This window comes from Anarhichas minor, unplaced genomic scaffold (assembly GCF_050575085.1).
Source record: "Anarhichas minor isolate MPS153535 unplaced genomic scaffold, ASM5057508v1 ptg000017l, whole genome shotgun sequence".
In the NCBI taxonomy this organism is placed as follows: Eukaryota; Metazoa; Chordata; class Actinopteri; order Perciformes; family Anarhichadidae; genus Anarhichas; species Anarhichas minor.
The window spans coordinates 12,562,109-12,588,186 of NW_027466463.1; the positions used below are offsets into that span (position 1 = coordinate 12,562,109).

General features: G+C 40.6%; 1 protein-coding gene across 1 annotated transcript; it reads right to left on the minus strand.

Annotated features, from left to right (window-relative positions):
• Positions 1–4,378: 4,378 nt before the first annotated feature.
• ngfrb (nerve growth factor receptor b) lies at positions 4,379–25,968 on the minus strand. Its single transcript, XM_076093967.1, has 6 exons — positions 25,933–25,968; positions 22,199–22,340; positions 17,230–17,586; positions 6,850–7,078; positions 5,563–5,723; positions 4,379–4,719 (listed from the first exon to the last, which is right to left on the minus strand). The coding sequence occupies exons 1-6, from the start codon at positions 25,966–25,968 to the stop codon at positions 4,379–4,381; spliced, it is 1,266 nt and encodes a 421-aa protein (XP_075950082.1).
• Positions 25,969–26,078: the final 110 nt, after the last annotated feature.

Here is a 26,078-nt window from a genome sequence, read left to right on the forward strand (position 1 = left end):
TACCTTATCACATATATGAATGCCAACAGTAAAAATATTTACTATTTGACCATAAAATATACAAATTCGTCACAATATTTTCACATTTGTAACTCCACCATTGACTTGAGCCCACAGTGACATAAAAATATGAAACCAGTTAGAGCCAGAGTGCCAGCGTGTGTCATTTCATGCACCATTACCTTTCCATATCACTCACCAGAGGAAGTCTAATTGCTTTGACAGGCTGTTGGTTTCTATTATTATAGTATTGTATTGCCGTTGCCACATTGACCACACACAATGCCATAACTCATGCAGTCAGTTTAGTGAAGCTAAAAAGGAACTAGTCAATCCTACTTTGCCCCCTTTTCAGAACCCCTTTCCTCTTCAATCCCTCTTTGGGGTGCAACTGTTGAGGCTTCCAGTAATCAGTCTGTCTCATTTGGCTTGGATTACATGTCAGAAGGACTTTAGTGGCTCTTGAGGAAAATGCACAGACCTTCTCCATCCTGAGGGCAAAATACATAAGAATCCAGGGCATACTGTATCCATGGAGCCCCAAAGTCTAGTTCTACAATATGAAATACATAAATAAGTAATTATGAAATAAATAATCCAATGAATAAATTGTGTAACACATAGGCTTATGAACCAATACATTCTAAATAATTTAAGAAATTAGTTTTATTGGTTATTTTTTATTTTATTACAACAATGTCTATTTTATAATGACATTTTATTCTAACACTTGTATTTGAACTTGAATACAATTCAAACTAAGAATGAAAATAACATTTCAGTTGAGTTTTAATAATTTAGCAAGACATGTTGTGTTAAGACTGAGCATATGTTCGTGAAGATGCAAGTGCATGCAATCTTATTTGTTTGTGTGTGCATTACTGGATCAACACAGGGTTTAAGTGGTTTTAAGAGCTTTATTATTGGTTACTGCTTGTCTGATGTAGGAATTTTGCAAATTCACATTAAGTATAGTACAGTATTAGTATACAAGGAACATTCAGTATTTCTCAGATCTGTACAATTAAATCCTGGTGCACTGTCAGTCTTACCATGAACTACATTACCAGGGCCTTTTAAAAAACCTTGCAGATAGGGGTGATGGGGGATGGGGGATCCACCCTCAACCCCCTATCTGCAGTACTACTTTGTTACTCTCAAGTGCAATATCATGACATGTTCCCCTTCAGTTGGGTTTACTGTACAGGCAATTCCATATCACTGTTAACTCAATTAAACCTCTCATATCTATCAAACTAAACAAATACTGTCCAAGGAAAACACTTCCATTTTCAGTCACAATTCACAACCCTGAAGATAGTGTTGACGAAGTTCTAGTACAATGAACGAAGGGCTTTTTTAGTGAAGGTAATAGGTGGTAGGCTAATATTGAAAACATCTGCAAAGTTTCCTCAACACTCATATTTAGTATTGTGTAACTCCTCAAATAGTCTGTCTGTTTAATAAATATACGGCTACAGCCGGCAGACAGTTAGCGTAGCTTAACATAAAGACTGGAAACAGCTAGTTTCTCCTGTTTCCAGTCTTTATGCTAAGCTAAGTGGCTGCTGGCTGTAGCCATTATATTGAACATACACATATTAGAGTGTGTCTGCTAACTCTGCAAAACAAGCTAATAAGCATATTTCCAAAAATGTCATACTGCAAAATGATTGACTCACTGTACAGGGCCCTCACACCGCAGTGTACTATAATGTTGTATAGTTGAGTTTGGTGGCAGCTGGTGTTTTTCCAAATGGACAATTACAGCCTTTCCAGATCTGATTAGCCTTAAAGGAATGTAAATTTGTGTTCCCTATTCATGTTCAGTCTTTATATTAATAGGCTACACCTGGTGGTGAATAATTTGTTAAAAGTTTCCTACCTCACAAAGGCACCTATCCCTTTGCCCTTCATATCCTTTTAAACTAGAACAGCATTGATATTGTAAAAACGTCCCGTTCACAAAGATATTGTACAGTAGAGCCGTCTAGGCTTTAACTAAAATAAAAACTAGAAAAAGACAAATTACTTACAAGTTAAAAAACGACAACTAAAGAAAATATACTTACAAAAACAGCTAAAAACAACAAATGTACAACATCAGCGGACACCTGAAATAGTCCCCAGGCACTTGGGATGCAAAACAGACAAAATTACACATTTGAGTACTAGAATCTATAGGACAATAGGATAAACATAATACCATTTGCAGTTGTTATTGAGGAATAAAAATACAACAATCCTCAGACAGTGGAGTGAGAATACCTTCATTTAAAGTAACACTGCAGCATGATGCTTTTTATGCGAGTGGTTAGTAACAATGTACAATCTGTACCTCAAAGTAACAGATGAAGTTGGTGATTTAAGTTTAGCAAAGTAAACTATTTGCTCCTTCAAAAATGTTCCCCAAAAAAGAAAGCAAACAAAAAGGGGCTAGTGGTCCTCAGTTGGCAGCATAATAATATCAACATAATAACATTTTTTTAAGTAAGCTTTGACAAATTCAAACCAAATGGGTGCAGCACAACACAATGCATGCAACAAGCTGATTACTGCAAACGCAGAATCCTGGGTTTCACCTTTACATTTAAGTAATCCAAAACTTTTCCGCTTTCCCTCGCTCCGATCATCCCACATCCTTTGACTTATGTCTCCACTGACTTGCCTTTTATCCAGAGGTCATTGTTGCAAACAATGAGGAAACAAGACACCCCTTTTCTTTATTCTCTGGCCCGTTTCCCCCTCTTATTCACCTGTTTGAAGGATTGTGAGTTGCAAGAGCCACTGCTTTGGATAAACACAGTGTCTATACAGGGTGCAATAAGAAGTGTAATATTGATGCAGTAACACAATCATTCAAGATACCCTGAGAAAATAAGCAAAACATTATAGAAAATCCTGGATTTTTGTTTTGCATCCTGATTATTCTGTATGTGTTTTTCTTGGTATCTGTGCACTGGCTGACAATGAGTTACTATGCATGCTGTTTACTGTTAAGGTAGCATTTCACCATCTAGAGCACACATTGCAAATTATATGGATTTTAGACATTCTTTTTAAAGACACAGAGGCTACTAATAATGACATTAAACAATATATGGTCCCCTCATGATAGCGTTCTATTCAGAATATGGCAGGATCTGAAGTTTTCTGTGTTTCTGTCTTCTACAATGAATACGTATGTAAATGTTTACATGATCTCTGTGTGTGTTTGTTTGAATAGTACATGCATTGTTACATACTGTAGGTGTGTGTGTGTATGTATGTGTATGGTGTGTTCACTCGTCTGCCTATTTACATACTGTACATAGTTGAATTTCATGTCTGTCCATTTTCTGGGTCAGGATGAGTGAGTCTGTGTGGGAGCCCCTGTTCTATGCAGATAGGCCTGAGCACATAGAACAGTGTCTCATGTTGCCTCGGTCAATGATCTGCCCCACAGACCAACTCGTTGGCGAAGTCAAGTTCTTATAGCACTTGTCGGAAAAACTGCAGAAACTAGTTAGTTGAGATTCCACGTGCTGCAGCCCAATGTCTTGAATGCAATACACACATTTAAAATAAGAGTAAATGGACTTTTGTTTGCTGCTAAAAAGAGAACGGGTTAATTTGAAAAGCGTCCAAGCATCCTTCCTCGGGTTGTCATGTCTGCAGAGATCCAGATACTCTGTGGTATGTAGGCGTCATCGGGCAGCAGTAACAGACACAAGTCATTTGACAACTTAAACTCAAATAGTCTAACATGGCATGTAAATAATGTCGCTTTTCAGGTATGCTCTTGAGACGTTTACTCCTCTTTGGTAGCATAGATTTGTAAAGTTTGTAAAATTTAAAGATACAACACTAGCTTATGAATGCTATAAGTATGGGACAAATTGACTATTAACGTTTAAGAATAAAGATGCAGAGGATCAAGTTTTGGGAATGAAAGAGCCAGATATCCACAATAAATTGAATTCAAAGCCCGCTGCTCCTCTATGATTAATAAAGTCGGAGAACGATAAAGTGGATGTCAAATAATGTGGAAAGGCAGGTGGATTTACAGGCTCAAAAGCGAAGTGATTATAGACAGTTTCCTTCCACATAGGCTTTGAATTGTGTGGGTTTTAAAATGTGAGCATGAATGATTACAAGCACAGCCTGATGGTTACATGAAGGGTTTTTGGCTTGATTAGGTCGTCGATATTCAGTTTTTGTCTAATTTCTGGCCTCTCCCTTTCTTCTCCCTTGATTAAACACTAAATGATTCTTCAGGACTTATGGTATTTGACTGCTGGCTTCATGCTGAAAGCGGTTCTGGCATGAATTATGTGGAGTGAGGGAGGCCATGGAAGAATATTAAGGTTAAGGTGGTTTGCTCACGGGTGAGCTTCAATCACACTACAGAAGTGGCGTTGGGCTTGGTAGCACTCGGGCTTAGCACCAGACTCTGGGCGATGTCGTCACGGTTGATCTTGCGCAGCGCAGTGCACAGAGAGTCGATGCTGGCGCAGTCCTTGCTCGCCCAGTCAGACAGGAGCGCGCGGACAGGATGCTCTTCCTGCTGGAAGGTGGCGATCCGCTCCTCCTTGTATCCTAGGAGGCCCGCCAGGTTGCACCAGTCGCTGTCCTCCATGTGTTTGCAGTCTCCTTCGTTGCCACTGAACAGAAGCTTCTCCACTTTCTCTCTGGTTTGGAGAGGAAGGAGCAAACAAGGCTCTTCATCCATGGTGACAACTGCAGAGGAAAAAAGTTCATGTCATTTCATTTATTTGTATTACTTTCATATATTTAGCTTGATGTAATGTTAAAAGAATGCTAAATCTAATTACATGTATCTTTTAACAAAACTTTGAATTATTTCATCAATTGAGCTTTTCAATTGGCTGCAATAACTTGTGAAAAGGAAGTGATGGAGTGATAAAAATAGCCTCTCTGGCTGACCAGGTCCATTAAAACATCATTGCAGACAATCTAAGGGAAAGATGCTTCTTTGTCCACACACCGTCTGACTGTCAACAGAAGTCAACGGAAGTGATAATTTAGGCCCCAAAAATGCCCCCACACATCTTAACTATTGCCCCTTTAAGATACTGTGCAAACCCAGAGAGAAGACTGCTAAAAGCTATTTTCTCCTGCTTGCACCACTTTGTTTTCTCCCTTTAACATAATCTGGGCAAGCATGTGGTTTTAAAAGTCGTGAATTCTCTCAAACTGGTTTGTCAGGGCTGGACTGGAAACTGTCAGGAGCACATGCTGCCAAAAAAAACAAACACTGTTGCTCTGCCAGCGTTGTAATCCTGGTTTGCTGATTTGCTACAGTAAGTTTAAAAAAAGTCTTCACTTTTGACTGGCGCGGAGGAACAATTTAAGGTGCAGTCTGTGTTTACATTCACAGTAACCCATCACACATTATTGTGGATTAGAAGAAACTCCATACCAGAGGAATTCAGCGCCAGACAAACATTAACTTTTGTGCTGAACGTGCTTACGCCCAATTTAATTGCAATAGTTTGATTAATGATTAAAGGAAGCATTAAGGTAATGGCTTCTGTTAAGGTACAGGTATTAGCGTGTTACCAGTCTGTGCCTGAGTCTGGCCCTGCTGCTCCTGCAGACTTTGGGTGTCCACAGAAATGCCACTGTCACTGTGCAGCTTCTCTCCTTCAGGTGACGGCGTCTGGTTCTGGTTGGCTGTGCAGTTATTGGCTCCTTGCTTGTTCTGCTTGCAGCTGTTCCACCTGAGTGAAAGTGAATCAACATTTGCACATCCATCAGATATGAAGCAACATTAGCATTTCATTTGAGCTGGGTTTTTGGCCACCTTATGAATGTAATTCCAAAAATCATGTTCACATTTTTGGTCTCCTCCATCTCCTGATGGAAATATTTAGCTTTTTAGCTGCTGAATGCTCCATGATGTTCACCAGCTAGTCGCTAGCGTTGTCTACTTGTGGTTTGGTGCTGGTTAGGTAGTGTACCATATTTCTTTTGCTGAAAACAGCTGCTGGCTGCTGCCAAAAACAACTCTAATTAGAGTGTTGAGAATGAATCAAAAGAGTATAGTTGCCCTCGTAAAACCACAAAATGAGCTTATGGAGCTGAATGAGAGCTGAGGGGAGGGTGATAATGCTCTGTGGGTTCATCATTATGTGTCCCCTTTAACATACAAGTAATCATATGATCTGTTGTAAATATAGAAACATTGATTATAGTTCTAACTAAAGGGTAATCTATGAAAAAGCCAGAAAGTCAGTTTCCGTGTTTGCCCACTTGTGCTCTGATCTGTCTTGAATGGCCTAAATGTATAGACTTGCAACACTGCCTTGCCATACAACATAGCTGGATAAACATATTGTACATTAAAAATGTAACAGTTAACGCTGGGCTGTCTGTGCAGGCATTAATCATGGGTCTCACATAGATGAGAAGAGGGTAAACAGACCATATTGTGACCCACAGGACAACAGTCAGTGTGCTCTCATCCAGAAAAGCAGCAGATGATTTCATTAAATATGAAGCTGCGAAAATTAAAATCTGATTGGATTTTGTTGTCCATATGTATTTATAATGAGCATCAAATCCCTTTCTCTAACCATCAGATGTTGAATTTCAAAATATTTTTTATTAATATGATTATAATTTTTTGCTTTGATCAGCAGACAAAGAGAGATACATCTGAGGGATAGCAAGATTATTAAGAATATGAGATCTGTCATGCTTGTTTGAGCAAAAAAAAAAAAAAAGAGGTCAACTCAGAACTTCCATATTGTAATCCAGAAGTGGGTCGTCAGGCACCATGATGCACTATTTTTTAGTTGTGTGCTTTCCATTTTGTTTCGTACTTCACTTCTTCTCTGTCCTCACCTCTTGAAGATGATGAAGGCCACGAGGCCGACTACAACAGCTGCCAGGATGGAGCAGTAGATGGGGATGAGTTTGTCGTTCAGATGGTAGATCGGCTCCTTGGAATCACCTGTAGTGGTGGTGGTGGTGGTGTCTCTAGGCCCCTCTGGTGGGGGGGTGTCTAGTGGGAAGTCGTCATAGGTGGGCGTGAAGTTTCCCCAAAAGGGCGTGGCAGACGTATCATCGTAAACTGTAGTAGCTGTGAGAATAAATCAAAATAGTCAAAGTTAGGCATGTAAAACCAAAAACAATAAGCTGAAAGAGACTTCATCTCTAATCAAATCAAAGGACATTTATTTCTAAGACTTTAAAATGGCAGCTCAGAGATCTTTCAGGCCAAATATTAGCAACCGAACAAACTGTAGACCCTGCAGATCAGGACATTGTCAGCTTGAAGATATGATTGGAAATTTAGTCGGATTATTCATTTTCAAGCTCTTCAAAATCACTTTTTTCCCCCATCTAACCAACCTTAACCAGTGTAACCATCAATGTCTCTCATGCTGCAAACACAAATACACACACACATTACATCCTACATCACTTGGTCAATTCCCCTCCTCCCCAGGGAGCCATTGACGTTGGTAGGAGCAAGTATGTCCATCCAGTCCTGCCCACTCTCCTCCGACCATTAACGCTAAGCAGACATGTTCGCTCCTCACCGCGGATGTGGAAACCTATCCTCGCCTGTCACTTACTTACAGTTACTCACATCCTCTCAACAGTAAGTCATCATGTTGGCTACCGAGGGCTCTACATACTTCAGGGGAGCTGCTGAATGTGAGGTGGCCATTGTTCAATAATGAGGTGAAAACATTTTTAATGAGAGCTTATTTAGATGGATGCATGGAGCACCTGCGATGCTTTTGTTGTTGTGATAAGTACTTTATGCTAACACCAATATAATGAACATCCTGTGAACGTATTATGCTGGATGTCCATCACACTTAATCCTTGACCTCATTGATTATTTACTCATTGTTAATGTTTTTCACCAGAAATAATGCTAAAGATGATGTTGGTGTCATATTTCTCTGAAGTTTAACAGGACAGATGTTGCCCTACAGGTTAATCCACTTCACTGTGCCAGTTTTATTTGATGTGTGACACTTGGCCAGTAAATTTGCTGTATTCATAAGTTTTGAGTGTATACACAACGGTCATAACTGCCCGTTTGTTGTGCTTGTTGGCATTAGTGCTTAGCCAGCTTTATATTTTGACCTCCAGGAGCTTTCAGCTCACTCAGCACAGCACGTCTTACTTACAAGTGGCTAGCTAAGGCCAGTGATGTCAGCATGGGTTGGGGTTGATTACAAGTTTAAAAAAGAAAAAATATCTGTGTATATATATATATATATATTTTGCAATACTAAATAACGAGTAATGGGAGTAACTTTTAATTAAAATACCAATATGATGAGCTAACATCTGTAAATAAAGTGCCATAGAAACACTAAATACATGCAGACGGACTTCTGACTGTGCACTGTTGCATATCAAATTCCTTTCCATCCTCTTTAATATCCCCCCATAGACAAACACAGATACATACATACTCACCATAAACACACACACACACACACACACACACACACACACACACACACACACACACACACACACACACGAAACCAGACACCCTTCATTGACTGAAATCTTCTTTGTCCAGCACAAAGTCCCCTCCCCATCTCTTCATCCTTCAATCGTCTCTCTATCCATTTTACCGGTGGCTACACTTTAGCTCGCTCCTACCAGGCGTTTCCTTTTCTGTCAGTCAGTCTTATGGTCATTTGGACGTCCCTTTTTTCTCTCATTGCGTCTTCTTTACCTCCCCCTGAATGCTCTGTTGATGGTAAACACAACATCATTGTTGTCTAACCGTCCCTGGTTATATCTTTTATTTCTTTTGTTCATTAACCATTTATCTCATCCAGCCATCCTTCCTTTTATACATTACTTTGCTCTCCCTCCCGCTATGATTAACAGTTAAAACAGGGCCCTGAGTGCATTTACTAAACCACTCGCTCAACCTTTTACATTGAATGGTCTGGCCTCAGAGGGGAGTGACCTTCTCCTGCTGAGCTCAGCTTGTTTCCACAATGCAGAGAGCTCAGTAGTTACTGGACCGCTGCTCTCAGTCGGAGAATTATCATGATGAGACATTTGAATGATCAGCTCAGCAACAACTCCCTTATACTGTAACCTTTAAGTCACAAGCTACTTGTATAATCTTGTATTTAAGAGAAGAAAAATCTCCTCGTATCAGAAATTGAATAATTTATTTAAACCAAAATATATGTATGTATTCACTTTCCAAAGTGCACAGAAATATATCACTTTCAATGGAGATATGCAGCTCAACAGTACAGATCATACTGATTTAACAAATTCAAAATAATTCAACACATTGTGCAGACATCTAAACTTGTGAGGAAAAAAAATCCAAATTTGGTGATTTTTAAGGTTTTCAGATTAAATGCTCTTTTGTGGGTTTGGATAATTATCTTAATAAACTTTACTGAATAATCTTCACAAAGCTTAAAACAAGGAATTTACATTCTGGAGCTACATGGTTTTCACTGGACAGCAACATGTCCAATAGAAAGATAAATTGCTCTATTTGCATCACTGTTTGTTTTCTATTTTCCTCTACAGTTAAATCTATAATACCATAATTAATGTCATGAATGCTCATGTTAAATCTCAGGTCTATGTGCCTTATCAAGATGACCATAACATGTTCTATAATACGTGCTGAAATGCTCTTCTACACTCTAACCTGGATCCACAACACCCAAATACGGCCCACACTTAAACCTCACAGTGCTTTAAAATATGACCTCTTCAAATTCTAGGAGTGCAAACTTGGAGGATCTGTGTACCTGGTCAAAATGTGGCAGTAGCTTGTCATTAAGATCATACAAATTGAGAGATGCGGAGCGGTCAAAATGACAGGTTCACCCAACTGTAACCCCTGTCAACAAACCGTTTATTGTAATTATCGTCGAAATAAGTGAAATTTTCTTCCCGGCTTTGTCTGTTAATGATTAACGGGTGACTGGATATCCGGGCACATGTACTTGCCAGCATTAGATGTGTAATTATATAGAAACAACTTGTTGCTCTCACATATGCCTACAGTGGGTGTGTGTGTGTGTAATTTGTGAATGTTTATGTGTATGTGTGGGGTGTTCTGTAGCAGCCACGCCTGAGTTTAACTCGTCATTCCAACCTCTTGCAACCAGGTGTTGCTGCTGTTTCGACACTGTATACTTTATAGCTGACTTTGGTGTTAAACAGAAAGGAAAAGGAGGGGCTTCCCACACAAGCAAGTTGTTTTTTTATTACATGTCATTAGACTTGAGCTCAGTCACGACTGCTGCCAGGACCTGTCCAACAAAACGCCTTCACCGATGGCGGACATTTAAAGTATTTATGTTATTACAACAAGCGCAAGTGAAGGGATAAATGAAGATTAGTGAAGAATGTTGTTGCCCTTTTTTTGTTGATCTGCATTCAATACTTGTGATTTATTTTAATCCACCAATTGTCTCTTTTCTCCTTAGAGGCCTCTGGCTTGGTTCATACCTCAGATGACCCATCTCATCCTTCTGCCCACGTGCTCCAGATTGAACACACCTCTGAATGCGTATGTTTGTGAATTTATACGGGGTGCACATGTGTGCGCGCCTATGCTTTTGTGTGTGTGTGTGTGTGGTGTTTGTGTGTGTGTGTGTGTGTGTGTGTGTGCCTGTTCTGCGGCAGAATGTGATCAGCACTCGTAGAGGTCAACCAGAGAAACCGGAGAGTGCAGAGGAGTAACTCCATCGCTTTTATCGATCAGGCCTCATTCTCAGCATCTGTTCGCTCTCTCTCCGCTCTTTCAAGCTCTCTGCATCTCTTTCTTTTCTGCAGCTCTCTATTCTCCTTCCTGTGTGCTGCTCTCATTGTCATTTATTTAGTGTTGTACGGTTTACATATGGATTTGCTTCGCATGGCTTATCTTTTTGTTTAAATACTTGGTGCAACTTTCTAACAACTGATGTCTTTATTGATGGTTAATAAACCAATTATAAGTTGCCAGTTGCCTTGTGAAAATTTTTGTTTGACTGTTTCCTTGTGCCCTCGATTTGGTAATAATGCAGTTGACTGCATGTATTAAGAATATGATTGATTGATTTATTTATTTGCATTTAATCATGATTAAGCAGAAAATTTAGAAAAGGGCATATCTGTATGATGCGTTTGCTCATGAATTGAAGAAAACTACAAAACTCGCTTTCACTGTGACAACAACACAAAATTCCTTCTTTATGCCACATTGCAGTGATTCAGCTCCAGACCGATATGGTAGATAAAAACTTGATTATCACTGAGATAAAGCAAATTCCACATACTGTAAATCCTCACGAGGACAAAAGCTTGACTCCCCAAGCAGAACTTTTGGCAAAGAATGAACGGCACGAGCGAAAGCGCAAGTGTTGTGGTCACCCTTGGACCAGACTGGCCCACTCATGTCAAATCACCTCATATTTATCCATATCCGGAATGTCGAGGGGCAAATTCCTCGGATGACAGGCGAATTCAGGAGACTGAGTCATCGCCACAAGGGGTTGATTCTTGTTTGGCAGCGGAGAAAGAGACACAGTCGACTTTAAATCTTCATTCATCGTTACAATGCTCGTATTGTGTCTCGCAGGGAGCAGAAGGGTTGAAGCGGAAGGTCAGCTGTGGCCATAGAGCCCAAGTCAGACGAGATATAAGTCAGTAGATGTGTGGAGACCAAGCTGTAGCCACACAATGAATGACTGTGCAATACAAAGAATGTCAATTGTTTAGTCAGACTGGTCGGTTCATTCATCACAGTTATTGATGTGTTAATGCTTTTGACGTGGGAAATCAGAAATGTCCATGGCATTTTTCCCTATATCATTTTTTCCCATTTGTCTTCCTCTCTTTATCTGTCTGTCAGATGCTTCCTGAAATTGACCATTCACTAAGCCCAGCAATTGTCCAGTCATAGCTTAGCAACCATAACTAGGCATTGGAAATATCCACATGTTTAAGTGGAGGACATGGGTTCAAGAAAGTTCAGAAGGTGGTGTCTTTCTTCTTAGTCTTTGCAAAACCAAAAATACAAGAGCAAAAGTTTAAGAAATGGATTAAACGATGTTTGTTTGTCTGCTGTAACCGTCAGTAACGGATAGTAGGAAGCATTTCATACTTTGTGGAGTTACAGAATACGATTATGTCGTATTTTAACTATCCACTGATTAAATAACGGGAGACAGTTCAGCAGGCTAAACTGATCAAGACTCAGAAGCCTGCTTTTGTCTACCTCTATCGCAAATCAAGGACCCATTGTTAAAAAAATTACAATACATTTTTATTTGTAAATATGCCACTCTTATCATTTTAAACCGCATGCAGTTATAAAACATACATTGCAACAGTAACTAAGGGTGGCAGGGCTTATTTAATGGTCAATTGCACATGCACCAGTCTGTTGACCTAAATCAAGAAAAGAAAGCCCCTCCCCACCATTCCCTTTCCCTCCTTTTCTCCTTCAATCGGTCCATGTTCTCTCTGCCTCTGTCTTTCTGTCTTGATTTCTTTGAACTGACCTGGCCCTGAGTGCTGTGCATGGGGCTAGTTAACAGATTACACTTTCTGATTTCTGAAGGGCAGCCTGTCGATCGTTAGGGTCAAACCAAACTCAGGAAGGAAACAGCTCCCTCCTCCTACTCACCTATCAATTCAATAACCAAATGCACTTGGCCCAATCAACCTCCCATCCCCCTTTTGTGCTTCCTCTTAACCGCACCCGCTCTCGACCTTTCATATGCTGTCTCAGATCTGTAACGTTCAATAAATCATTTTATTGATTTCAATCCGTGCATAGGAGCAGCAGTATCGGCGCCTGTCTGCATCCACACAGCTGTGTGCGTGTGTGTTTTGTGACTCATATTTGAGTAATCCTTTAAACTTCCTTTCAGTGCGTGTGCGTGCATGAATGATAATTGCATTCGTGCTGCAAACCTCAACCTGTTGCCCCTTCTGCCACAGGACCAGAGTCCCAGACTTTGGGGTGATAGTTCAACCTACATATGTGCAGTCAATCCTGGATACAATCTCCTAAGAGGAACAGAGTCAAAGAGTGAAAACTTCTGTTTCTCACTTGCCTTGAGGGCTCGTAGCCAAAGACGCAGGCTGATAAGAGCAGACAGCGACTTCTCCATCAAACTCAAGCATTGCTCATAGAACTTTCTTTAACCAGGGTATGAAACAGCCAGGTCGCAGTGTGTTAGCATTGGCTGGCCATTTCTCTTAATAGTGCATTTTCATATAATCTCTCTATGGGATTGAGGGTCATTACCGCGTAACCATCCTATTATTAGTCATATCACACACAGGTTTCATACCCAGCCTTGCCCTCTGCACTCCATCTCTTCATATCTGTCTCCTTGAAATTGCATTTGTAACGTATGAACTTCTTTTTCCAATACTGTTATAGTGACAAACTGTTCAGGACTGTGACGCAAGAAACCGGGGAGTCCTGCATGTGGTTAAATTTATCAAGAGCTCTTAGTTTGAGATTGGTGAAAGATTGTATTTTCAGTTAAATGTGATAAACACATCGTGCCTCGTGAACTGCCAACTTCTTTCTGTATTAAACCAAGATGAAGATGATGATCTTTTACTAAACTTAACTTAGTGCTACTACTGCCTAAACATAGCAATTCTAAAGGAAAACAAAATACGTTGGCAGGGAACATTTTACTGTTGTATTTTACAGATAATTAACATTTCCTGATTATGTTAATAGACAATGTAATCTGGACGGCATTGCATTTTCTTAAAAACGTATTTTCAGTTGCAAAATGAGTTGCATACAGATACTTTCTAGCAGACAAAGTTGACCGATACAGTATTGGTTTGTCTTAGCTGATTTATGATAACACAGTAGATAATGAGTCCGCTACTTAACTTCACTTGTCTCAGTGTTGTTGTGACCCCTGAAAGGATTGTGGGGATTATGCCATGTTGTTCAGTGCACATCCCCAGGGGAAGACCCCTCTCCACATACTAGCCTCACATGACCGTCAACCTCTGACCTTGCTACGCGGCCTGAAGGAGAGTGGAAGTCATATCACGCTTCCTTAGATAAGCATCTTGCCCTTAGACCCTCAACTCTGTGGGTCTAGCGTAACGAAGTCTGGTCGGTAGAAGTATGTTTTACCATCAGAGAGATGAAGAGAGCGAGTTTGTTTTTTCACATAAGAATCAAAACAAACCACTAATCCCAAGCGAGGGAGGAAATTGGATTTTCACCCCACATAGCAGCTGAGCTTTTACATAAAGGGGAAAATTCAACACTGGCCTAAACTCAAATATAATCCAAACAATGACAGCGGTAAATCCAGCTTTCACTCTCAAGATAACCTACAGTTTAGTCAAGGTGATGTTCTGGTCCCTCCACCTTCAGTTAAACTATGTATCCAATGTCTCAAGTTACAACTTGTCTTTTCACAGGCAGTGGCCTTCTCCTCTGTCGCCCTCCTCCCTCCTGACTGCGTTTAGCCTTCAGGCTCATGTCGCCCGACTCCACAACACTAATGGATATGGACGTCTGGCAGCACTACAGATTTGTAAGTGCTGATAACGCTTGTGCTTTGGTAAAAAGATTACATTAGAAATAAAGACCACATGATTGGGTTAAAGTGAGGAATAACATATGATGAAGCTAATACACAATGAGCTGTGTCACAGTGCCTGGAATAACAGCTAATTCACATTCATCATAAACTACACTGGGTTCGCTAAAGGATGTTTTTGTATTGGAGCTCTGGTTCCTTATATCTTGATCTTGGATGAATCATCTCTCCATCTGACACACTTCTCTTTCAAATCACAAGGTGAATAAAGCTGCATTAAAGCGTCGTCCTCAATGGAAGATGGTTTTTCCAGCAGCGGGGCACTTGGTAGAAAAACATCCATACATGTTGTGTCCACTTTTGCTTATCAAATAACATTTTCTGTTCTTTAAAAGCTGGGCAGACACTGCAATTTATTCACCTTGTATGTTTTAATCATGTGCACGGCCAACATGTACCACTTCTATGTTCACATTGAGCTCAATTGACCGGTCACGATGTGGGTGACTACGAGTGTTGACAAATGTCATCAATTATTTGATTATTTACCAAACACAAAAGTAATTAGCTCCATTTCTCATAAGATCATTTTCATCACTCAGCCCAGCTCCATCATTAGACAACCTTCCACCCACATGTCTAATTTTCTGTACTGACCGTCTGTAGGAATATGAAAGGAGACACCGTGGTTTAACATACAGCGAGTCTGCTGGTAGAAGTTCCATCTTCACAATGAAGCTGTTAAACTCAGCTGATTCCTGACTGTAGTCTTACCAGTGGCTAACATTAGCACGCTAGCCGCCTCCTAACACCTTTGGCCTTTGCACTAAGCTAACACGTACCCCAACCATTAGTGATGCAAAGTTAAAGAAAGAATACAGACCTGCAGATGAATGAGGACTATATGCTCTTTATGTTTTGCATCAAAGTTCAGTTTTATAAATATCACAGCACATTCTCAGTAAAAACTACAACATGCTGCTCTACAGTTTATGCATTTTGAAATTTTGACAGCAGTTATGTGAGAAATCAGATCCGGGAACTGCTCAAACTGTAAAACAGACGACCAACATTTCTGAAATGTATCTGCTTGTTGAACAGCTGGATAGTTGATCATTCAAGCAATTAATTTGGCGTCATGATCCTCCTAAAAATGAAGCCTGATGATAAAATCAAGTCGTGCGGTTAAGGTTTAATCCGTACAGTGTCTGCCAAGCTCAAGCAGCCAACTCTCATTGATATGCTCAGGATCATGACCTTAGAGCCTTTAAATAATATAAATCCTCCCATGTGACTGAAGTTTATGAATTAAAGCAAAGCATATAGATGCCAAAAACGGGGAGAAAAAGTCACAAAAATATATCTGTATCTGTTTTATCCATTAGAAGCTCCTTCAATTAGCCCCATGGGCTAAACTGAAAGCCCTAACAGGCCAAACGGGATCATGAAAGAAGCACAAAGGACCCACTTTAGCCTGACACTCACTCTGTCTTCACCACTGTGATAACAACTGCTTCAAACCGCTGCTCCAACAGACTGCATGGCTGATCAACACACTCCTTTCATTGTCATTTCACAGAAGCGTTGATTTGATCTGTGATGCATCAGGTCATTCGAATGAGCAGTGACTGCAGTTGTAAGGAATTTGTGTTTTGGAGTGTGATACCCACAGGGGGTGCAATGATATAAAAGAAATCCAGTGCTCAGTTCAGAGATATGACCTCCTACTAAACCCTCAACATCGAAAGAGTGTGGTCTTTGTATCTGTGGAAGGGATGAGTCCGTAAAGACAATGAGACGAGCTTTGGCCTGGCATTTGGGTCAATGGGCCAACAATGTCTATAGTGTCGCACTGTGATGATCTGATTATGTGGCTGACAATGTGGATGTCCAGTGCATCGTGCTGTCCGCACAGTGCTGGACAGCGAATATGTGCTCACATAGACTCTATTCAGGCCATCGTGACCTTGGCCAATGTACTATTTCATTCAGCTTTACTGGCTCTGCGCAGAAGTTCATGATAAACTTGACCACTGTTTTGATAGGGTCATCCCACAGCCGTTTGCTAAATAGCTGAAAAATAAATAATAAATCAAATGTCTTGTTAAAAGAATAAATCAGTTTTTGAGGAGTTTTACTTTTCCTCCTAAATCATGTAAAGCAATCCCATGAATGCCTTATTCTTAAGTCTGCGTTACACAAGTTTAGTGTCACAAATGTTGAACATATCAAACTTAATGGCCTATTATAAAAGGGCCCATATTGTAAAAGTGATGAGGATATCTAAGAGCCAGGCTAGCTGTTTCCCTCGGTGTTTGTGCTAAGCTAAACTAAGCAAACCAGCTGCTGGCTGTAGCATCATGTCGACATATTTGAAAGTGGTATCAATCTTCTCATCTCCCTGTTGGCAAGACAGCAAATAACCAAATGTCTCGAAATGTCAAAGTTGCAAGAGTCTGCATAACATGTTGTCACCTCCTTGTGTCCATGCAGAGATCCACATATAACCTTAAATTGTGGCGTACAAGCCGACTACACATGTGTAAACATGTCAACAGCACACAGACCCAATGTAGTATAACCAGGAGAATGTGAAGGTCCGTTTTGGAATTTTCAAGGTCTTAATTTGGCACACTGTGGCTTAAAGTACACTTCACTATGAACATCTGTGAGCTAATTGGCTTACCTTGACAAACTGTATCAGTGAAGGAGGTGCAGAGCTGTAACTCTTCCAAATCATCACAGGTAGTGCAGGGGATGCAGGGCTCCCGAGAACTCTCCTGGTCCGAGTAGGTGTCCCCGGTGCAGTGCTCACACATCGTGTCATGGTCAGACTCACAGCTGAGCAGCATACCCTCGCCTTCAGGACATTTGGTGCAGTGTTCACACCGCTGAGAGAGAGAGTTCATATAGTAGCCATAGTTGCAAACACAGGTGGCGTCGTTGGAATCTGTGCAAGGCGCCTTCATGCGAAGTAGGCCTGTGCATATTGTGCAGGTTTGACATCTCTCTGTGTGACTGAAGTTTTCTGAGAAAGTTTCACCTGAAAGGAGAGGGAAAGAAAAAAGCCATTCAACTTTTTATCTGCAAAAAGCCTGACTTTTGATTCTTCAGCCATTCCTTTAAAAGCATTTACAGTATATGCACAATCGTATTCCACCTCCATGCTGCTTATTTCTTCTTTCCAAATGAGACTGTGGAATATTGTAACTTACCTTTAGGTTTTCCCTATTATTAAAAAAATGGCCTGTGTTTATTGTGCTTTTATTGTGCCCAGATATAAAATCTTCATTTATTTATTTAATTGTATGTGTGTGTGTGTGTGTGTGTTCTGAAATGCACTTTGAATGATCCCTTTCTCTTGATTTGCCTTTAATACTTTGTTTAGGTACAGTGTTACTCCCAGCTAATTGAATTGATGTCAGCTGCATTGTTTTATGGGTATTCTGTGTTGATATGGTACAAATGTGTTTAATACATAACTAATATCTTTCTAATACATTTATTTTGTGTTGCTCTTACTCACAACTAAGACTATAGAAGTGTAAAATATAGCCTACGTCAAATTATTCCAAGGTCCCTGGTATGTTCTCTATCTTGTAAGGTGTCCTTAGCTTAAAAACAATTGAGAACCTCCGCTTTAAATCACCTTAACAGTTGTTGTATTAAATGTGTGTCATAAAGTGCAACTGTTATTTATCAACCTGGGAAGGGCTCGTTTCTGTTAATACATTTGGAGTCAGCTTTCCAAAGTCACACTGTGACAGGATTTCTGTTTTATACCCATGTCCCCTGGTGGATATGAAACAACTTAGATGCTAGTTTGGACGATAAAAGATTCTAAAGAAAACGTGTTCAAAAACATATTTTTAAAAGGATTTCTTTAGATTATGAACTTACATACATCACATATGTTTCATAAATGCTTTGTATACCTGACAGATATGTCTGCAAGGGACGCAATCAATATTGCATGTTTTATGGAATAGTATTTCATCTGGATAGAGAACTGGAAAACACACTAAATTATGCAACAGACCTATTTGTAAGAGCAGCGTGTGTGTGTGTGTGAGAGAGAGAGAAAGATGGGGGGAGGTGGAAGATAGAATAAAATTGTCTGCAACGGTGTTGACAATTTTTTCAGCAAAAATGCCACAATTCTCTAGTTCCCCCTTCTTACTTTTGAGGATTTTTTTCAGCTTTTCTTTGTCTTCTGTGATAACAAAATTAATATCTTTATTCTCAATGTGTTGGTTGGACAAAACAAGCAATATGATACCATCATCTTAGAAGTTAAGAATTTGTGATGGGAATTTTCACTGTTTTCTTCAATCTATAGACCAAACTTTGAATTGATTAATCGAGACAGTAATTGGCAGATTAATTCGTGACAATGACATTAATTGTTTGTTGCAACACTAAAGTAAACTAAACAGGCTGATCAAGACATGCTTCGAGTCAAAATAGTTTGCTGCTACATTAAAAGCTCCAGATCTCATCTTTCCAGATCTCATCTTTCCAGATCTTTTCTCAGTTGTTCTGTCTATCTGAGATTCCTTAACTTAAACTAAACTAGTGCTGCAACTATAATGTTTTAATTTTGATTCTGTTCATTCTTTCCTCAACTAACTGTTGTGTCTATAATTAGTCAGAAATTTGTGAAAAATGTCCATTACAATGTTTTGAAACCTGAAGTGATATTCAATAAATATTCACATTTTAGAAACTGGTACCAGAGGATTTGGGGCATTTATTAATTTTATTTCAGCTCAAACAAAACAAAACTGTGTGTGGCAGGAGACTGGGGGGGGTTGTGTGACATGGCATATCAAGTTTTCGGCCCGCCAACCACGGCAAACGCTCTGATGATGCAGAGATTAAAACAGAGATGGAGGACAGATAGACCCTGAGACACAGACACAGAGACAAAGAAAGCAGAGACTCTGTCATTTGAGATGAATCTGTCCCAAATTGGTGGTCCAATGTGGGTCCTTTACATTTTTGTTCCATTATGTCATTATGGAAGTGGACAACCTATCGTCCAGTCCAGTCATACACTGTTACCCCCCCCCCCCCCCCATTCCCACCCTTCACCCCATTATCTCCTGCATCACCCTCCCTCTCATCAAACAGACATACACACTCTACCCTCACCCCCCTTTCTCCCCACGACTACTCTCAGAGCCATTATCATAATGCCATGCATCAATAATGCAAGTCAATACATTAATAACGTTAGCCTGCAGCATGAAGGGGGAGGTTAAAGGAGGGGGGGGGGGGGGCGGGGCGGGCGGGGCGGGCGGTACAGACAGTCTTTTCCTGGCTCAGCATATCGCATCATAACAGTGCTTTCGCCTCCAACTCATTTCAATCCTTTGTTTTCAACGCCCATAAAAGGACTCCTGACTTTATCCGCTCTGGGTGCTGCGCAGCATGAGGTGTGTGTTGGGTGAATGTGTGGGAGTTTTGTGTCTGTGTGTGTTCTTCTGGACATGTTTATACGTGTGTGTGTGTGTGTGTGTGTGTGTGTGTGTGTGTGTGTGTGTGTGTGTGTGTGTGTGTGTGTGAATGTGTGTGTGTGTGTGTGTGCGTGTGTTTGTATATGAACCATTAGCTGCTGGCTGAGAAGTTGTCTCCATTCCAGCTCTACAGCTGTACTTGTTCTGTTTCATCTCCACCCATCTGTTCATTCATCTAAACTCCTATGTGTGTTTCTACTGGCCCTCCTTTTTAGCACACCAGCCAAGCCCCTGTTAACTATCTACTAGATGAAGCCTGAACGCTGTCTGGAAACCACAGTCCGTCTCTTATAAATGGATGCTTGTGCACATTAGATGCCATCAACTGTGGGCGACATGCCTGAAACAACACACGCAAAGACAATGTTGAAATAAATAAAAGTAGTTTCTGTCATATGAGTTTTTGTTAACAACAAAATGATTGGTTGGATTGGACAATCACTGTTTCAGGGCTGGGTTTAGTGAATAGTCGATTTACAGGTAGGAGACTAAATAACCCACTGATGGCTGAGACTTCAAAACAAGTTGATGCTAAAATGCTTCTGCTCTTTCAGCCTGCATTACTGATCTAATCAATGTGTTTGATGTGTTCTTAAAATATCATGCTGATGTTATCTGAGAGTTATCCACTTTGCATTTCTCTTTTTCCATGAGCCTGTCTGGCCTCATGGCAGTTTTGAGAGCGTGTCAATGTCTGTGTTTGTTTATGTCTGAGCAGAACAAGCACTGTGAGAGTGAAAGTTATCGCCTGAAAGCCTTCATGTTGCGCAACAGAAAGCATGAACCTCAGAGGCACAGCTAAAGCCTAAAATATAGTTTTTATGCAAACATAAGATGATAAGCAGCCCCATGGCAACAATATGTTATAAAGATGTAACTGAGAGACACTTATAAAAGCATAAATCGTTCCAAAGAAGCCCATAAGAATGCAAATATATCATTTTCTCCATGTCCATATTCTCTGTGACTTCTCTCACGACCTTGAGTCTGAATTATTTTCTGACTGTGGGGCTCCTTGGCTCAGGGTTTGCCTTCCTTCACTGACCCAGGGAGGTTTACAACCACATAGAATAGTCAGGGAAAACTCTGGGAACAGTGAAGGAACTGGCTGTGGACCAACCCTGGCCTCTGCAGGCTCAAGCTGGCCTTTGTCCTCCCATAATAGAGTTAAAGAAATAAAAGAACACCTTAGAAATGTTGATTTGTTTTCCCTTCACTCAAGCAGAAAGGTACAGAGGATGCTTAAATATCCCTTTGAGCTCTTCAATCACCAGTCAGTCATGTTTAAAAAAATCTAAATCTACACTGCTTACCATCTTAATCACTGTGACATAACTTGTCTGATGCTTTAAATATCTTCCCCTGAAACAACATTTGGAGCCGATCCCACTCTTGTATCCTCTTAACATCGCTGTCCTCATAAAGTCTTGCGGTCTGGCACAGCTTCTCTCCCTACATGGTGAGGGCCATGAAAAGGACAGTTATGCTGGAACACAGTGAGTTTGATTCCTGACGCGCAACTGAATAAGTCTAAGATTTTACATTTAGGCATAATAATTAGTCCAAACTGATGTTCAGACCTATGATGTCGGCTAATCTAAAAAACTGTGTTCTGTCTTTAGCCACACTAGGGGCAATGTTAGTCAGTCAGTCCAGACTGAAATATCTAGACAAATCTCTCATGGATGTCAACATTTTTATTTGTACAATACTTTTGTTTGTGACCCAAAAAAATCAAATTGTCGACTTCCGACTTGCAATGGATAGCAGCATAGCATTTAGCTTATCGCGCCACAGTAGTAAAGGCCTCACTGAATCGCTACCCTGGCTATAAACCAGTCTTCTTTATGTTCCTGAATTTGTCTGAGTTACTTCATTTAACATTATATTCTGTCCAAGAGTGGGATCAATAAAGAGCTAACTATCACCAATACAACCCCTAGCACTATACAAAAGAAAATGCTATCGTAACTTAATATTGATGTCATACTAAAACAAGATTGTTTTGACAAAAACTACAGAAACCCATCTTCATGTCCAGATTTATCGGCCCACAGGACGATTTTGAATCTTAATTCAAACTTTGCGGAAACATCGAGTGTGTGTGTGTATATATATGACTTTTGGGATACTCACTGTCAAGGCAGGGGAAGCAGACAGTCTGTGTGACTCCACATGGTTTGAAGACGCCCTCGCCGGGCTGGCACTGCTCGCAGCATTCTCCACCGGTTGTATACTGACCCGACAAACAATCCTTCTTTTTGGCCACAGCCCCAACCTGCCAATCACCAGAGATGAAATCATCATTCAAAGTGGGAGAAGCAAAGTAACATCTACATTCAGCAGCATCCATAAGATTAGTAGAACATGAACACAAAAAATGAAGGTCTAGCATTGTGCAATGTGAGGCCTGAAAGAGGAAAAAACATCCAGTATTTCACAAGAAAAGGCAATAGAAAGAAAGACTTTGTCTTTAATCATCTGGGATTCCCTTAAGATTTATTTTGGAACCACTAAACCAGCGGTTCCAAGCGTAGGCGTCAGGACTGTCCAACAGGCTGCAAGGTTAATCTAAGGGGATGTGAGATGATGAGATGATTAATGGGATGGGGAAAACCAAAATGCAGATTTCAGCGACACCAAACTCTCCATTGTTCTGGGTTCTTTCTCTTTTTTCTATGTTCTTGTGAGATACTAAATAGCTTTTATATACTTTTTTTAAAGTATAAATGACACATTCTAAGGAGGAAAAATCACTCTTTGGTTGAACTGCTTACAACTCGTAGACTCATGGGACCTGTGATTTAAGGTTGCGAAGACACATTGCTCAATTTTAAAGGGTCGCAAAGCAGAGAGTTTGGAAACCACCACTCCTTATTCTTACCTGATGCTACACGCATGTATGACTCACTTCAAGGCAAACTTTAATTCTACTACTACATTCAATATGTGCATTTTAAAAGTCCCATCCACACCTAAAGTCACAGATATCAGTAATAAAAGTAAAAAACAAATCACACATTCAGACCAGGTAACTCTGGAATATGTTCTCTCTGCATTCTTCAAACAGTAACCTGTTGAGTGCTTTATCTTGGCCGCTGACATGTGAAGATGTTTGTGCATGCCTATGCATTTGCAAATGCATGAGAGTGCGTATACACGCTTACACACTCATGCCCGGGCCTGGATGTTTCCAGGATTCTGTGTCTATGTGACCTTTTGCAGTTTATCATACTTAATCTTTCGGGGCTTTTTTTTTTTTTTACTTCCACACACCTCGGTCTCCAAAGCAAACCTTGGTGAAAGCAGGGATTGCTCTCTGACACGGAGCCAGAGGAGAGGTCTGTCTTCCATTCGCTCCAGATAAATGAGTAGGGATTGTTTTCATTTATGATGTTCTCATTGGTTGACGGACAAGCCGCAGATCAGAGGGCAAGTTGTATCTTAAACCTTTTTTTGCTACCATATCTCATAAAAAGTAGTCAACGTGAGATTTTGAAGTATATTACAGTTTTCTACACAGTTTAAAGGTGTGTGGGTGTGTTTGTGTGCGTGCATGAGTGTGTGTACACCGAGGGGTGCATTAGCGTGAAGGCGGTACGCTTGACATAAATCGTCACGAATCAAGGTTCAGGTATGTGTGGAATGCCACTGGCAAGAGTGAGGAGTTCTAAAAAACATGTGTCCCCTCAGGCACTTCTAAATCAGCTGTCATATCTCCCTCTCGCCCTTGATGATGTCACAGCACATTTACCTTCAAGTCGCGAGTATTCAGATAACCACGTTGTCCATGTTCAAAAATGTATCGTTGGCTTTGGGGAAACTTTTAACGTGAAATATTTCATGAGGAGTGCTTGACAATATCTAAACATTTCCAGAAACGTTCCTGTTTTACAACAGGAAGTCTTTTGGGAAACAAAGACATTGATCTTATCCTGCGGAGACCGTAACTCACTGTGACTTTAATTTAATTAATGAATCCTCCGATGTTGTTCAGGCTCTTTAGTCATACCAAACTTCCAGAAACCAACTGAATATGCGGAAATTGGTTTCTTGAGATGTGACACTCTAACACAGTGCAGCAAAAAACAACAACATATTTGTCTGTCGTCAGAGCTTCACTTTTCTCATTTATTCACCCCAACACACTCTCTACCTCACACACACTTTACGGAACAAGCATTCATTCAGAGATGAATCAAATCTGTCATCCCACACTCTTCCCCGGGAACTGCCCCCTTATACACACCCAGCGGCTCACATACGTTTGCACAAACACATAAATAGCCTCACATGTGAACAAACCTGCTCCAAAGTGTCTGACTGAGGCTTTTGAAAGGATTCCAAGTTCCAGCTTTTGGCTTCTACTTAGTGTTTCTCTGACCTTATTCTAGCTCCGGGTGTGGGTGCAACATCAAAGCATCTCAAAGTCCTGAAACTCAGATTAAAGTGCATCACTAATGACTGCTAAATTGTGCAAACAGATTAATTAGAGGGTGTTTTGTGTGATGTGATTTGAACAAATAGCTCGTGGAATGAAGGAAAAAGGATGCACTTAGCAAGTTGCAGCTCGACTTGCCCGTTTCCTGTAATTGTGTTTTAGATGGAAGGTTCAACTTTTGTCAGCTGATCTCCCTGAAGCCAAAGCAACGAGCAAGTTGATCGCACACTCACATCAACAAGCACACACAAAAGCGTGTGCAGAAGCATCTGGACACATAACTTCAGAGCAACCAATCTTACTAATGCTGCAGTCAATTTCCAGTTGGAGGCACTTAACCTCCAGACCTCAGCTGTCAGCGCTTGTTAAGCCATTAGAGTTCCACTATACCAGCCTTCCAATAAGCTGGGCCTAATTTAAATCCATGGATACTGCTGTGGGAACACCATTGGCAATGACATTACAGCTAATACCTTCTCAAACAAAGCTGAATCATCATCTCTTGTGAAGTGAGAGGAGCAGACAGACAGATAGCCAGAAAGAGAAGAAGAGAGGGAAGTGAGCATGAGATGAAAGGAGGAGAGGAAGAGTGAGGGGGGATGGTTCGGGTTTTATCAATATTGCATGCACTGAGCCAGCAGAGGATGCATACCCATCAGTGGAAGCAGCTGTCATGTATCAGTGATGCAGGCTATTCCTTAACTAGGACCTTGACAAGCTGCGTAGCCCTGGCTGACCATGTCCTGTCAGATATAGAAAACACTAATATATTTCCTTCCTGGGCCTACATGGCCTCAAGGGAATTGGAGATAAATCGGGAAGATTATAAGATGCGACATCCCGGAGCTTCCATCAGGATTTCTGTTGTTGATTTCTGCTAATGGAGGAAGAATTACAGTAATTTCACCTCATCTATTAACACATGGTTTATTGGTGAGCTCCTTCACAGAGGCCACTGTGACACTGTTATTGTCCTGCCATCTGCAAGGCCACATGTAACTGAGAAGGGTGGAACTACAGATCCAGCAACTGGAGCTGTAGAGTATCAACCTAAATGGATGCTGCATACATCCGCTCTGCTTTACATTGTCAGCCCGGGGCTGAAGACAGGACAGGTGCAAGGACATAAAGTTCCCAGACCTAAAAGATTTACCAAGGACATTTTTACAAGCAGAAACCACAGGTGAAATTTAAACTGTCATAAAGTCAGTGAAATTTCACTTCGATGCAGGGAAAAACCTGTAACTTGTAGCCTAACGTCAAAACATGATGACTGCTGAAGGCTGGAAGCAGAAAAGTTTGCGGAAGAGAGGTTTATAAAAAACTTAAACTACTTATTAATAACTAATAATCTAGTAAATAGGGCTGTGTGTATGCGCAGGTGATATCCAAGTTTATGGCTACACAGACTTTGTAAGAGGCTACTCACCACTCCAAGTAACACTAGTATGAAAGCGGAATTCATCCTGTAGGTCCTTGTTATCCTCACAGAAGGGTCAATCGGTTTGGATGCGACGCAGCAAGATGCGGGTCTCAGTCTCTTCGAGGTGAAATAAACTCAGCTGTCATCGCTGC

Excerpts from the sequence above, each read along its gene's own strand:
- ngfrb (XM_076093967.1), bottom strand. The coding sequence starts at position 25,968 with ATGAATTCCGCTTTCATACTAGTGTTACTTGGAGTG. Across the intron at positions 22,341-25,932 it reads TACTAGTGTTACTTGGAGTG|GTTGGGGCTGTGGCCAAAAA; the intron begins GTGAGTAGCCTC and ends GGTGATTGGCAG. Across the intron at positions 4,720-5,562 it reads CCAGACTCAGGCACAGACTG|TTGTCACCATGGATGAAGAG; the intron begins GTAACACGCTAA and ends TTTCCTCTGCAG.